The 14,244-nt window shown below is 67.9% G+C and overlaps 2 protein-coding genes across 3 annotated transcripts in view; both read left to right on the top strand.

The window, feature by feature from the left end:
* Positions 1 to 9,531, top strand: part of DNAH2 (dynein axonemal heavy chain 2) — a 136,138-nt gene extending 126,607 nt beyond the window's left edge. The window contains exons 79-88 of one of the 2 annotated variants that reach the window (XM_050933445.1): positions 408 to 598; positions 703 to 894; positions 3,736 to 3,920; positions 4,696 to 4,924; positions 5,199 to 5,350; positions 6,289 to 6,403; positions 6,773 to 6,949; positions 7,417 to 7,491; positions 8,599 to 8,749; positions 9,347 to 9,531. In XM_050933445.1, coding sequence (XP_050789402.1) covers positions 408 to 598; positions 703 to 894; positions 3,736 to 3,920; positions 4,696 to 4,924; positions 5,199 to 5,350; positions 6,289 to 6,403; positions 6,773 to 6,949; positions 7,417 to 7,491; positions 8,599 to 8,749; positions 9,347 to 9,501 — 1,622 coding nt within the window. In that variant the 3' untranslated portion in view covers positions 9,502 to 9,531. Of the gene's footprint in view, positions 1 to 407; positions 599 to 702; positions 895 to 3,735; positions 3,921 to 4,695; positions 4,925 to 5,198; positions 5,351 to 6,288; positions 6,404 to 6,772; positions 6,950 to 7,416; positions 7,492 to 8,598; positions 8,750 to 9,346 lie in introns of those variants that run through there. The other variant, XM_050933446.1, reaches the window with a different exon arrangement.
* Positions 9,532 to 12,133: 2,602 nt separating this feature from the next.
* The window catches only part of KDM6B (lysine demethylase 6B), a 69,144-nt gene continuing 67,033 nt past the window's right edge, over positions 12,134 to 14,244 (top strand). Inside the window, 1 exon segment of the mRNA XM_050933502.1 lies at positions 12,134 to 12,319. The gene's annotated coding sequence lies outside the window, so the exon portion shown is untranslated.

The following is a 14,244-nucleotide window of genomic DNA, read 5'->3' as shown; positions in this document are numbered from 1 at the left end:
GAGGGGCTGGGCCCGGCTGGTCGGGGGACCCACGAGTGGGATCCAGGGAGGCTCTGGGCCCGGCTGGTCAGGGGACCCACGGGTGCGTTCAAGGGAGGCTCTGGGCCTGGCCGGCCAGAGATCACTGGGGTGGGATCTGAAGAGGCTCTGGGCCCAGCCAGCTGGCGGGGGGATCCGAGAAGGGGCTGGGCCCAGCCAGCCGGGGATCCGGGGGTGGGATCTGGGGAGGGGTTGGGCCTGGCCGGCTGGGGGACCCATGGCTGGGATCCATGGGTCGGATCTGGGGAGGGGTTGGGCCCGGCCGGCCGGGGGACCCATGGATGGGATCCAGGGAGGGGCTGGGCCCGGCCGGCACGAACCCTGGCGTCCGGGAGGCCCACTCGTCTCTCCCCTGTGCTCGCCGACAGGGAACTGGGTGTTCCTGGCCAACTGCCACCTCTCGCTGTCCTGGATGCCGCAGCTGGACAAGCTGGTGGAGCAGCTGCAGGTGGAGGAGCCGCACCCGGCGTTCCGCCTCTGGCTCAGCTCCAGCCCCCATCCCGACTTCCCCATCTCCATCCTGCAGGCCGGCGTCAAGATGACCACGGAGCCGCCCACGGTGAGAGGGGCGCCCCTGTGCCAGCGCCGCGCCCCGCGCCCCGGCCGGGCGGGGGCAGCCTGGGGCCCGCGCTGAGCCCCCCTCCCTCTCCCTCTCCCTGGCAGGGTCTCAAGGCCAACATGAAGCGGCTGTACCAGCTGGTGACGGAGCCGCAGTTCGGGCGCTGCACCAAGCCGGCCAAGTACAAGAAGCTGCTGTTCGCCCTCTGCTTCTTCCACAGCGTCCTGCTGGAGCGCAAGAAATTCCTGCAGCTCGGCTGGAACGTGGTGTACGGCTTCAACGACTCCGACTTCGAGGTGGGCGGGGCGCCGGGGAGAGGGGGGCCGCTGCGGCCAGATCCTACGGTAACCGCCCCCGAGCCGACGGTAACCACCCCCCGGCACCCCAGGAGCCAACGGTAACAACTCCCTGCCACCCCCGGAGCCAACGGTAACAACTCCCTGCCACCTCCAGAGCCAACGGTAACAACCCCCCAGCACTCCCAGAGCCAACGGTAACAACCCCCCAGCACTCCCAGAGCCAACGGTAACAACCCCTGGAGCCAACGGTAACCACCCCCTGCCACCTCCAGAGCCAACGGTAACAACCCCCCAGCACTCCCAGAGCCCACGGTAACAACCCCCGGAGCCAACAGTAACCACCCCCTGCCACCCCAGAGCCAACGGTAACAACCCCCCATCAGACCCTACAATGACAAACCCCCAGGTTTTCACCTTGTCGGACCCTACAATGACAAACCCCCGGGTGTCCCCTATCAGACCCTACAATGACAAACCCCCGGGTGTCCCCTATCAGACCCTACAATGACAAACCCCCGGGTGTCCCCTATCAGACCCTACAATGACAAACCCCTGGGTGTTCTCCTATCAGACCCTACAATGACAAACCCCCGGGTGTCCCCTATCAGACCCTACAATGACAAATCCCCGGGTGTTCTCCTATCAGACCCTACAATGACAAACCCCCGGGTGTCCCCTATCAGACCCTACAATGACAAACCCCTGGGTGTTCTCCTATCAGACCCTACAATGACAAACCCCCGGGTGTCCCCTATCAGACCCTACAGTGACAAACCCCCGGGTGTCCCCTATCAGACCCTACAATGACAAATCCCCGGGTGTTCTCCTATCAGACCCTACAATGACAAACCCCCGGGTGTCCCCTATCAGACCCTACAATGACAAACCCCTGGGTGTTCTCCTATCAGACCCTACAATGACAAACCCCCGGGTGTCCCCTATCAGACCCTACAATGACAAACCCCCGGGTGTTCTCCTATCAGACCCTACAATGACAAACCCCCGGGTGTCCCCTATCAGACCCTACAATGACAAACCCCCGGGTGTTCTCCTATCAGACCCTACAATGACAAACCCCCGGGTGTTCTCCTATCAGACCCTACAATGACAAACCCCTGGGTGTCCCCTATCAGACCCTACAATGACAAATCCCCGGGTGTTCTCCTATCAGACCCTACAATGACAAACCCCCGGGTGTCCCCTATCAGACCCTACAATGACAAACCCCTGGGTGTTCTCCTATCAGACCCTACAATGACAAACCCCGGGGTGTCCCCTATCAGACCCTACAATGACAAACCCCCGGGTGTTCTCCTATCAGACCCTACAATGACAAACCCCCGGGTGTCCCCTATCAGACCCTACAATGACAAACCCCCGGGTGTTCTCCTATCAGACCCTACAATGACAAACCCCCGGGTGTTCTCCTATCAGACCCTACAATGACAAACCCCCGAGTGTTCCCCATCAGACCCTACAATGACAACCCCCCGGGTGTTCTCCTATCAGACCCTACAATGACAAACCCCTGGGTTTTCACCTTGTCGGACCCTACAATGACAAACCCCTGGGTGTTCTCCTATCAGACCCTACAATGACAACCCCCCGGGTGTTCCTCTATCACACCCTACAATGACAAACCCCCAGGTGTTCTCCTATCAGACCCTACGACACCCCCCCGGGTGTCCCCTATCAGACCCTACAATGACAAACCCCCGGGTGTTCCCCTGTCAGACCCTACAATGACAAACCCCCAGGTTTTCACCTTGTCGGACCCTACAATGACAAACCCCCGGGTCTTCTCCTATCAGACCCTACAATGACAAACCCCCGGGTGTTCTCCTATCAGACCCTACAATGACAACCCCCTGGGTGTTCCCCGGTCCGATCCTACAATGACAAACCCTCGGGTGTTCTCCTATCAGACCCTACAATGACAACCCCCCGGGTGTCCCCTATCAGACCCTACAATGACAAACCCCTGGGTTTTCACCTTGTCGGACCCTACAATGACAAATCCCCGAGTGTTCCCCATCAGACCCTACAATGACAACCCCCCGAGTGTTCCTCTATCACATCCTACAATGACAAACCCCCGGGTGTTCTCCTATCAGACCCTACAATGACAAACCCCTGGGTTTTCACCTTGTCGGACCCTACAATGACAAATCCCCGAGTGTTCTCCTATCAGACCCTACAATGACAGCCCCCCGGGTGTTCTCCTATCAGACCCTACAATGACAAATCCCCGAGTGTTCCCCATCAGACCCTACAATGACAGCCCCCCGGGTGTTCCTCTATCACACCCTACAATGACAAACCCCCGGGTGTTCTCCTATCAGACCCTACAATGACAAACCCCCGGGTGTTCCTCTATCACACCCTACAATGACAAACCCCCGGGTGTCCCCTATCAGACCCTACAATGACAAACCCCTGGGTGTTCTCCTATCAGACCCTACAATGACAAACCCCCGGGTGTTCCTCTATCACACCCTACAATGACAAACCCCCGGGTGTCCCCTATCAGACCCTACAATGACAAACCCCTGGGTGTCCCCTATCAGACCCTACAATGACAAACCCCTGGGTGTCCCCTATCAGGCTCTGCGTGAGCCCCTACTGTAAGAAACCAGCCCACACACTCCTCCGGGAACCTACAGTAACAACCCCCTCCCCTCACAAGACCCTGCCATAACAACCCCCCACAGAGCCAGGCAGCTCACGCCCCAGGGCCCCCAGAAGGCCCCGGGGCTCCCTGCGAGGCGCTCTGCTGAACCCGACAATAGCGGCCCCCGGGCCCTGTGCCATTGGCGTGGTGCCGTCTGCGCCCTCCAGGTGTCGGAGAACCTGCTGAGCCTCTACCTGGACGAGTACGAGGAGACGCCCTGGGACGCCCTCAAGTACCTGATCGCAGGCATCAACTACGGGGGCCACGTGACGGACAGCTGGGACCGGCGCCTGCTCACCACCTACATCAACGACTACTTCTGCGAGCAGAGCCTGGCCGCGCCCTTCTACAAGTAGGGGGGCTGGAGCGGGGCCCGCTCAGCGTCTGCCCCCCCCCGGCGAGGAGGGTCGGTGCCGGTTGGGCTGCGCCGGCGATCCGCCCTCGGTTCCTGCCTGGCGTCCCCGCTTCCGCCTGCCCCCAGCCTCGTTCACGTGCCGGGGTCGGGGTCGCTTCGGTTGGCTCTGGCTTTTCCCTCCGTCTGAGGGTCTTTCTGGGCTTTATGTGCTCCGGCTCCCCCTGGTCCTTCCCGGCTACCTCTGGGTCCTGGCTGTGACGGGTTCGGTCCCAGGGACCCCGTTGGGTCTGTCACCCGACGTGCTGGAATTACCCCTGAGCCCGGTTTCCCTGCCAGCCTGGGTCTCCAGCACCCTGCCCTGCTGAGCCAGACACGCCAGCCTGCTGCAGCGCGCCCCCAAAACTGCAGGCTTCAACCCAAAACTGCTCAGCACCCAGACCCCCAGCTCCCAATGGGGTACAGCCCCCAAAGAAATCCGCTTCCCTCTGGGTAAAGCAGGGACGCTGAAATCGCTGGGGGGGGGGTTGTGGGGCGCCACTGCAGAGGGGCACCCGAGGGACCCGGCTCAAAGGAGGCAGAGGGCAGTAACCGTGGCGCTTTGAGCTGAGGTGCTCCCCTGCCTGCTCCTCTCCTCGGGGGTCTCCTGTGAGGATGGCTCGCCCTGTGCAGGCAGAAATAGCCCGTGGGGGGTATGAGGAGGGGGGGCTGGGGGGCTGGGTGAGCAGGGCTGGGGCCGAGCAGTCACGAGCCCTGACTCCCCCTGTGCCCCCAGGCTGTCGGTGCTCGACACCTACTACATCCCCAAGGACGGGAACCTGGCCTCCTACCGGGAGTTCATCAGCATGCTGCCCGGCATGGACCTGCCCGAGGCCTTCGGCCAGCACCCCAACGCCGACGTGGCCTCCCAGATCACCGAGGCCAGGACCCTCTTCGAGACCCTGCTGTCCCTGCAGCCCCAGATCACGCCCAGCGGGGCCGCCGGGCAGAGCCGCGAGGACAAGGTACCCCGGGCTGCGGTGCCACCTGCGCTCTAGAGGGGAGGCTCCTGGGTGCTGCCAGCTGGGCCTGGGGGGTCTGCTCCCAATCGGGCATCGCCAGCGACTCTCCAGGCTGCCTGCAGACTCAGGGAGCCGCTCGTGGTTCTGGGGCGAGGGGGCTCAATCCCGCGGGAACACCTCCACGGTCCCCACCCGCCCACCCGCGGTTCTGGGGCGAGGGGGCTCCATCCCAGGCGACCTCCCCCAGGCCCCGGCTCACGCACCCCTCGCCCGGCAGGTCCTGGAGCTGTCGGCCGATGTGCTGAGCAAGATCCCGCAGGATCTGGACTACAGGGGCACCCAGAAGGTGCTGGCCGACGACCCTTCGCCCCTCAACGTGGTGCTGCTGCAGGAGATCCAGCGCTACAACGCCCTGCTGCAGGTCATCAGGTCAGCGCCACCACCGCCGGGCCTGGGGGGCACGGGGCTCAACCTCGGCTGGTGTGGGGGGACGGGCCCGGTCTGGCTTAGCTGTTACCCCACCCCAGGGACTGCCTTTCCGTGGGGCTGTGCAGTGCGGCAGGATGGGGCCCTGATCTCAGTCCGGGGGGGGGGTCTGGGCAGCGCCTGGCGCGACGGGCCCCAATCTCGGCCGGGGGGTCTGGGCTGCGCCTGGCGCAACGGGTCCACAATCTCGGCCAGGGGGTCTGGGCAGCGCCTGGCGCGACGGGGCCCCAATCTCGGCCGGGGGTCTGGCCAGCTCCTGGCGTGACGGGGCCCCAATCTCGGCCGGGGGTCTGGCCAGCTCCTGGCGCGACGGGGCCCCAATCTCGGCCGGGGGTCTGGGCAGCGCCTGGCGTGACGGGGCCCCAATCTCGGCCGGGGGTCTGGCCAGCGCCTGGCGTGACGGGGCCCCAATCTCGGCCGGGGGGTCTGGGCAGCGCCTGGCGCGACGGGGCCCCAATCTCGGCCGGGGGGTCTGGGCAGCGCCTGGCGCGACGGGGCCCCAATCTCGGCCGGGGGGTCTGGGCAGCGCCTGGCGCGACGGGCCCCAATCTCGGCCGGGGGGTCTGGGCAGCGCCTGGCGTGACGGGGCCCCAATCTCGGCCGGGGGGTCTGGGCAGCGCCTGGCGCGACGGGCCCCAATCTCGGCCGGGGGTCTGGGCAGTGCCCAGACTACAGCAGGCCCCTGCCCAGCCCTCCTGGCAGTCAGAGAACCAGGCCGCTCTGGCCCCCAGGCTTTGCCCGGGCCCGATGGGGCCTAGAACCAAACCTGGGATCCTGGTGCGGAGCGAGGAGCCTCCCCGTCCCCGACCTCGGCCCGGCGTTGGGGGCAGCGTGTGGGGCTGGCCGAGGGGGACCCCGCCTGAGCTGGGCCCTCCCCCTAGGTCCTCGCTGGTGGAGCTGGAGAGGGGCATCCAGGGGCTGGTCGTCATGTCCACCACCTTGGAAGAGATCTTCAACTGCATCTTCGACGCCCGCGTGCCCCCCATGTGGGAGAGGGTAAGGGCGCCCCCGGCCGCCGGGGGGAGAGCTGGAATCACTGCCCCATGGGAGTGCCCCCCGCCCTTCCTGGGGGCCCAGGGACTCCCCCGTGCTGCCCCCCACGGTGTCTGGCTTTGGGGCCACGGGTGGGTCGATTGGGAAGGTCCCCCCCCCATCAGATCTTCAACTGCTGCCCGCGTGGCTTGGAGGAGCACCCCCCCCTTACCACGCCACGCCCTAGTCTGAGGGGCCCCTCTGCAGGACTTCCCCAAGATTGGTGCCTCAGTTTCCCTGGGTGTGAAAGTCTCCAAGCGCTGGGGGGCGAGCGATGCTGAGCTGTGCCGTGTGCCTGCCCCCCTCCCAGCCCCTGTGCTCTGCCCCCCACAGGCCTACCCCTCGCAGAAGCCGCTGGCTGCCTGGACCCGGGACCTGGGCCAGCGGGTGGAGCAGTTTGCCCGCTGGGCCGAGACGGCGCATCCCCCCGTGCTCTTCTGGCTCTCGGGGTTCACCTTCCCCACCGGCTTCCTGACGGCCGTGCTGCAGGCAGCCGCCCGCCAGAACAACGTGGGTACCGCTGGGGGGTAGGGCTCCCGGACGCCTGGGTTCTCTCCCTGGCGCTGGGAGGGGAGTGGGGGCTGGTGGGTTAGAGCAGGGGGGCTGGGAGCCAGGACTCCTGGGTTCTCTCCCCGGCGCTGGGAGGGGAGTGGGGGCTGGTGGGTTAGAGCAGGGGGGCTGGCAGCCAGGACTCCTGGGTTCTCTCCCCGGCGCTGGGAGGGGAGTGGGGGCTGGTGGGTTAGAGCAGGGGGGGCTGGGAGCCAGGACTCCTGGGTTCTCTCCCTGGCTCTGGGAGGGGAGTGGGGCTGGTGGGTCAGAGCAGGGGGGGCTGGGAGCCAGGACTCCTGGGTTCTCTCCCTGGCTCCTTGAAGAGAGTCTGGAGGCACCTGGGGCAGTTCCCAGCCCTGCTGGGGGGCGGGGGGACTCCTAGGATGGGGGGGCGGGTCCATCCCACCCACTCTCACTGCCCCCCCCAGATCTCGGTGGACACCCTGTCCTGGGAGTTCATCGTCTCCACGGTGGATGACAACAACCTGGTGTATCCGCCCAAGGTGCGTGGCTGGGGCCAGAGCCCATGGGGATGGGTGGGGTCCCCCCGGGATGGCACTGGGGGGGCTGTACCTGGGATGACGCTCTCGGCCCCACAGGACGGCGTGTAGGTCCGGGGGCTGTTCCTGGGGGTGACGCTCTCTGCCCCACAGGACGGCGTGTGGGTCCGGGGGCTGTACCTGGGGGTGACGCTCTCCGCCCCACGGGACGGCGTGCGGCTCCGGGGGCTGTACCTGGGGGTGACGCCCTCCGCCCCGCGGGACGGCGTGTGGGTCCGGGGGCTGTACCTGGAGGGCAGGACGGGGTGACGCTCTTGGCCCCGCAGGACGGCGTGTGGCTCCGGGGGCTGTACCTGGGGGTGACGCTCTCCGCCCCGCAGGACGGCGTGCGGGTCCGGGGGCCGTACCCGGGGGTGACGCTCTCCGCCCCGCGGGACGGCGTGCGGGTCTGGGGGTGACGCTCTCTGCCCCACAGGACGGCGTGTGGGTCTGGGGGTGACGCTCTCTGCCCCACAGGACGGCGTGCGGGTCCGCGGGCTGTACCGGGGGGTGACGCTCTCCGCCCCACGGGACGGCGTGCGGGTCCGCGGGCTGTACCTGGTGGTGACGCTCTCCGCCCCGCGGGACGGCGTGCGGGTCCGGGGGCCGTACCCGGGGGTGACGCTCTCCGCCCCGAGGGACGGCGCGCGGCTCCGGGGGCCGTACCCGGGGCTGATGCTCTCCGCCCCGCAGGACGGTGTGTGGGTCTGGGGGCTGTACCTGGGGGTGACGCTCTCCGCCCCGCGGGATGGCGTGCGGGTCCGGGGGCCGTACCCGGGGCTGACGCTCTCCGCCCCGCGGGACGGTGTGTGGGTCTGGGGGCTGTACCCGGGGGTGACGCTCTCCGCCCCGCAGGACGGCGCGCGGCTCTGGGGGCTGTACCCGGGGGTGACGCTCTCCGCCCCGCGGGACGGCGTGCGGGTCCGGGGGCTGTACCCGGGGGTGACGCTCTCTGCCCCACAGGACGGCGTGTGGGTCCGGGGTCTGTACCCGGGGGTGACACTCTCTGCCCCACAGGACGGCGTGTGGGTCCGGGGGCTGTACCCGGGGGTGACGCTCTCTGCCCCACAGGACGGCGTGTGGGTCCGGGGGCTGTACCTGGAGGGCGCGGGCTGGGACAAGAAGAACTCGTGTCTGGTGGAAGCGGAGCCGATGCAGCTCGTCTGCCCCCTGCCCACGGTGCACTTCAGACCCGCCGAGAGCAGGAAGAAGAGCAGCAAAGGTGGGGGGCGCGGGCGGGTCTGGGGGCTCAGGGGTGATGGGGAGGGTCTGGGGTGGGGGCGGGTCTGGGGGCGCAGGGTGACGGGGGAGGGTCTGGGGGTGGGGGCGCTGAGGGAGGTAGGGGACGCTGCCCATGGGGAGCGGGTCTGGGGGCGCAGGGGTGGCGGAGGAGGGTCTGGGGGTGGGGGCAGGTTTGGGGGTGCAGGGCTGTTGGGAGAGGGTCTGGGGGTGGGGGCGCTGAGGGAGGTAGGAGGCGCTGCCCGTGAGGGGCGGGTCTGGGGGCGCAGGGTGACGGGGGAGGGTCTGGGGGTGGGTGGGTGGCACTGCCCGTGGGGGTGGAGGGTCTAGGGGGTGGGCTGATGGGGGAGAGGTCTCCGGGTGGGGGCACGGATGGGGGTGCAGGTCCGGGGGTGGGGGCGCTAAGGTGGGTGGGGGGCACTGCCCGTGGGGGGGGAGGGTCTAGGGGGTGGGCTGATGGGGGAGAGGTCTCCGGGTGGGGGCACGGATGGGGCTGCAGGTCCGGGGGTGGGGGGGCACCGGGCTGAGGGTTCCGGGGGGGCAGCCTGGCTCCACCCCCTGACCCCCCCCTCTCTCGCAGGGACCTACGCCTGCCCCTGCTATTACTACCCGAACCGGGCGGGCTCCGCCGGGCGCCCCTCCTTCGTCATCGGGGTGGAGCTGCGGGCCGGCGCCGCCCCCCCCGACCACTGGATCAAACGGGGCACCGCCCTGCTCATGAGCCTGGACAGCTGAGCCCCCCGCAATAAACCCACCCTTCGCTGCACGCCGTGGGGCCTGTGTGCGACCCCCCAGCGGGGGCTGGGGCGGGGGCTGCCCGCAGGGGGCGTGCACGCTGGGGGGGGCATTGGTTTGCTCTGGGGGGAGAGATGGGGTCGGACAGGCCCATGGTCTGATCCAGCAGCTGCAATTTGGGTCTGGACCCCGTGCCTCAGTTTCCCTGCTTCTCCCGGGTCCAGACTCGAACCCAGCTCTGCCCCCACCGGAACGGCTGCTCATCCCGTGGGGAAACCGAGGCCCGGAGCAATCCCACCAGTTGCCGCTGGGGGAGCTGCTGCCCCATAGTGCCCTGGGCTAGCGGCCGTGGGACCCACCGGCAGAGCCAGGCCGGAGCGGGACGGGGGGGGGAGGGTTCTGCCATGCTAGGGAGGGTGAGATTCCCCCACCACCCTGAACCCCCCCATGTCAGCGCCCTGGCCCCCCCAGCCGCAGCCCAGGCGGGGGGGGGCAGGTCCTTGCCCAGGCGCGTTCCCACCAGGCGTGTGGCTGGGGTGCGCGTGTAAACACACTCACTGCACAGGGGGTCCCAGCCCACAGCGTTTGGGGGGGGGGAAACAGGTGAGATGAGTCTCCCCAGCAGGAGGCGCTGCGGGACACCAGGGGGCTAGAGTTGCTGTGACCCCCACATACATGGGGGGGGGTATAGGCACTATGATACCCCACTACACATGGGGGGGTTAGAGACGGTGTGACACCCCCCACACACATGCACACGAGGGAGTAGAGGTGCTATGACACCGTATTACCCACGGGGGAGGTGTTTAGAGATGGTGTGGCACCCCACACACACATGAGGGAGTATAGGCACTATGACACCCCCTACACACGTGGGTGTAGCGACGGTGTGACCCGCCCCCCCCCCCCCCCCCCACAGAGGGATAGAGGCACTGACACACACGGGGAGGTAGAGATGCTGTGACCCCTCCCCACATACATGGGGGGGTCACACCGGGGGGTAGAGACAGTGTGACCCCACACACACGGGGGGGTAGAGGCGCTGATACACACAGGTGTAGAGACAGTGTGACCCCCCCACACACACAGCTGGGGGGTAAAGATGCTATGACCACACACACATGGGGGTGTAGAGATGGTGTGACCCACACACATGGGGGGAGTAGAGGTGCTGATACACACGGGTGTAGAGACGGTGTGACACCCCCCACACACAGCTGGGGGGTAAAGATGCTATGACCCCACACACATGGGGGTGTAGAAATGGTGTGACCCACACACATGGGGGGAGTAGAGGTGCTGATAAACACGGGTGTAGAGACGGTGTGACACCCCCCACACACAGCTGGGGGGTAAAGATGCTATGACCCCACACACATGGGGGTGTAGAGATGGTGTGACCCACACACATGGGGGGAGTAGAGGTGCTGATAAACACGGGTGTAGAGACGGTGTGACACCCCCCACACACAGCTGGGGGGTAAAGATGCTATGACCCCACACACATGGGGGTGTAGAGATGGTGTGACCCACACTCATGGGGGGAGTAGAGGTGCTGATACACACGGGTGTAGAGACGGTGTGACCCCCCCCACACACACACACAGCTAGGGGGTAAAGATGCTGTGACCCCACACACACACACACATGGGGCAGGTAGAGGCGCTATAAACCCCCCCTACATGGGGATCTAGAGATGCTGTGACCCGTTCCCCCCTACACATACGGAAGTGTAGAGATGCTGTAACCCCCCCACACACACACGGGGTTGGGGGGTAGAAGCGCTAACACACACACACCGGGGTGTACAGACAGTGAAACCCCACACACACCGGGCGGGTAGAGGTGCTATGAAAGCCCCCTACACACACGGGAGTGTAGAGATACTGTGACCCCCCAGCACACACACGGGGGCTAGAGGCGCTAACACACACCCTGGGGTGTACAGACAGTGTAACCACACACACACACACAGCTGGGGGGTAAAGACTGTGACCCCCCCACACACGCGGGGGGGGGTAGAGGCGCTAATACACACCCTGGGGTGTACAGACAGTGTAACCACACACACACACACACACACACAGCTGGGGGGTAAAGACTGTGACCACCCCACACACACACGGGGGGTAGAGGCGCTAACACACACCCTGGGGTGTACAGTGTAACCACACACACACACACACAGCTGGGGGGTAAAGACTGTGACCACCCCACACGCGGGGGGGGGGTAGAGGCGCTAACACACGCCCTGGGGTGTACAGACAATGTAACCACACACACACACACACAGCAGGGGGGTAAAGACTGTGACCCCCCCACACACACGCGGGGGGAGGGGGGGTAGAGGCGCTAACACACACCGCGGGGTGTACAGACAGTGTAACCACACACACACACACAGCTGCGGGGTAAAGACTGTGACCCCCCCCCACACACGCGGGGGGGTAGGGGCGCTAACACGGGGGGTACAGATGATGTGACCCCCCCCACATACCCAGGGGGGTAAAGACGCTGTGACACCCCCCTAGACACACGGGTGGGGGGAGGGGTAGAGCCGCCGTGACTCCCCCTCCGGCGGGGAGGGCGAAGGGGGCGGGGCGGTTTGACTCCGGTTTGGCTCCGGAGGAAGCAGCAGCCTGAGCCGGGGCCCGAACTGCGCCACGGCCCGGCGCGGCCCCGCCCCCGCCCCCAGCAGCCCGGGGATGGGGGGGCGCGGGCTGCGGGGCCGCCCGGCTGTCAATCAAGGGGCGGCGGAGGGAGATGGGGGGCGCCCCCCCTCCCGGGCCCGGCTGCCGGCGGAGGGACCCGGGCGCAGGTAACGGGATGGGGGGGGGGGTGGATGTAACTTTCGGTGCGTCACATCGGCGGGGGGGGGAGCGGAGGGGGCAGGCAGAGCCGGCGGGGGGGGGGTGCAGGGAGCCTAGATCCCCCCCCCAGTCCAGCCCAGAGCCCCCGCCTGGATGTAGCCCAGATATCCCCCCCCCCAAGTACCCACCCACACCTGGCATCCACCCCGCACGCCCCGCCCCCTGGCTCTGGCCCCGCCCACAGGAACACCTGGAACCCGACCCCGCGCCCGGCAGAGCTGTGAGATTTACAGCAATTTCTGATTGGGCAGCCGGACCTCAATCTCCTCAGTTCAGCCAACCGGGCGTCAGGGAGCTGGGGGGCGGGGCCTCACACCTTCCCTTGATTGGTCAAAAATCTAGCGCCGGCAGAGCCGTGAATCCTGGTGCCGGGTGGGAGCCGGCGCCCCCTAGAGGGGACAGGCCCCTGCCCCATTCCCCACCCCCCTGAGCCAGCCAGTCCCCGCCCTGGGGCCGGGTGGGAGCCGGCGCCCCCTAGAGGGGACAGGCCCCTGCCCCATTCCCTGCCCCCTGAGCCAGCCAGTCCCTGCCCTGGGGCCGGGTGGGAGCTGGCGCCCCCTAGAGGGGACAGGCCCCTGCCCCATTCCCTGAGCCAGCCAGTCCCTGCCCTGGGGCCGGGTGGGAGCCGGCGCCCCCTAGAGGGGACAGGCCCCTGCCCCATTCCCTGCCCCCCTGAGCCAGCCAGTCCCCGCCCTGGGGCCGGGTGGGAGCCGGCGCCCCCTAGAGGGGACAGGCCCCTGCCCCATTCCCTGCCCCCCTGAGCCAGCCAGTCCCCGCCCTGGGGCCGGGTGGGAGCCGGCGCCCCCGAGAGGGGACAGGCCCCTGCCCCATTTCCCTGCCCCCTGAGCCAGTCAGTCCCTGCCCTGGGGCCGGGTGGGAGCCGGCGCCCCCCAGAGGGGACAGGCCCCTGCCCCATTCCCTGCCCCCCTGAGCCAGCCAGTCCCTGCCCTGGGGCCGGGTGGGAGCTGGCGCCCCCTAGAGGGGACAGGCCCCTGCCCCATTCCCCCCCCCCCCTGAGCCAGCCAGTCCCTGCCCTGGGGCCGGGTGGGAGCTGGCGCCCCCTAGAGGGGACAGGCCCCTGCCCCATTCCCACCCCCCTGAGCCAGCCAGTCCCCGCCCTGGGGCCGGGTGGGAGCCGGCGCCCCCTAGAGGGGACAGGCCCCTGCCCCATTCCCTGCCCCCCTGAGCCAGCCAGTCCCTGCCCTGGGGCCGGGTGGGAGCCGGCGCCCCCTAGAGGGGACAGGCCCCTGCCCCATTCCCCACCCCCCTGAGCCAGCCAGTCCCCGCCCTGGGGCCGGGTGGGAGCCGGCGCCCCCTAGAGGGGACAGGCCCCTGCCCCATTCCCTGCCCCCTGAGCCAGCCAGTCCCTGCCCTGGGGCCGGGTGGGAGCTGGCGCCCCCTAGAGGGGACAGGCCCCTGCCCCATTCCCTGAGCCAGCCAGTCCCTGCCCTGGGGCCGGGTGGGAGCCGGCGCCCCCTAGAGGGGACAGGCCCCTGCCCCATTCCCTGCCCCCCTGAGCCAGCCAGTCCCCGCCCTGGGGCCGGGTGGGAGCCGGCGCCCCCTAGAGGGGACAGGCCCCTGCCCCATTCCCTGCCCCCCTGAGCCAGCCAGTCCCCGCCCTGGGGCCGGGTGGGAGCCGGCGCCCCCGAGAGGGGACAGGCCCCTGCCCCATTCCCTGCCCCCTGAGCCAGTCAGTCCCTGCCCTGGGGCCGGGTGGGAGCCGGCGCCCCCCAGAGGGGACAGGCCCCTGCCCCATTCCCTGCCCCCCTGAGCCAGCCAGTCCCTGCCCTGGGGCCGGGTGGGAGCTGGCGCCCCCTAGAGGGGACAGGCCCCTGCCCCATTCCCCCCCCCCCTGAGCCAGCCAGTCCCTGCC

This window comes from Gopherus flavomarginatus, chromosome 23 (assembly GCF_025201925.1).
Source record: "Gopherus flavomarginatus isolate rGopFla2 chromosome 23, rGopFla2.mat.asm, whole genome shotgun sequence".
In the NCBI taxonomy this organism is placed as follows: domain Eukaryota; kingdom Metazoa; phylum Chordata; order Testudines; family Testudinidae; genus Gopherus; species Gopherus flavomarginatus.
Note: the sequence above shows the minus strand (reverse complement) of the source record. Positions and strands in the feature narration are given on the sequence as shown.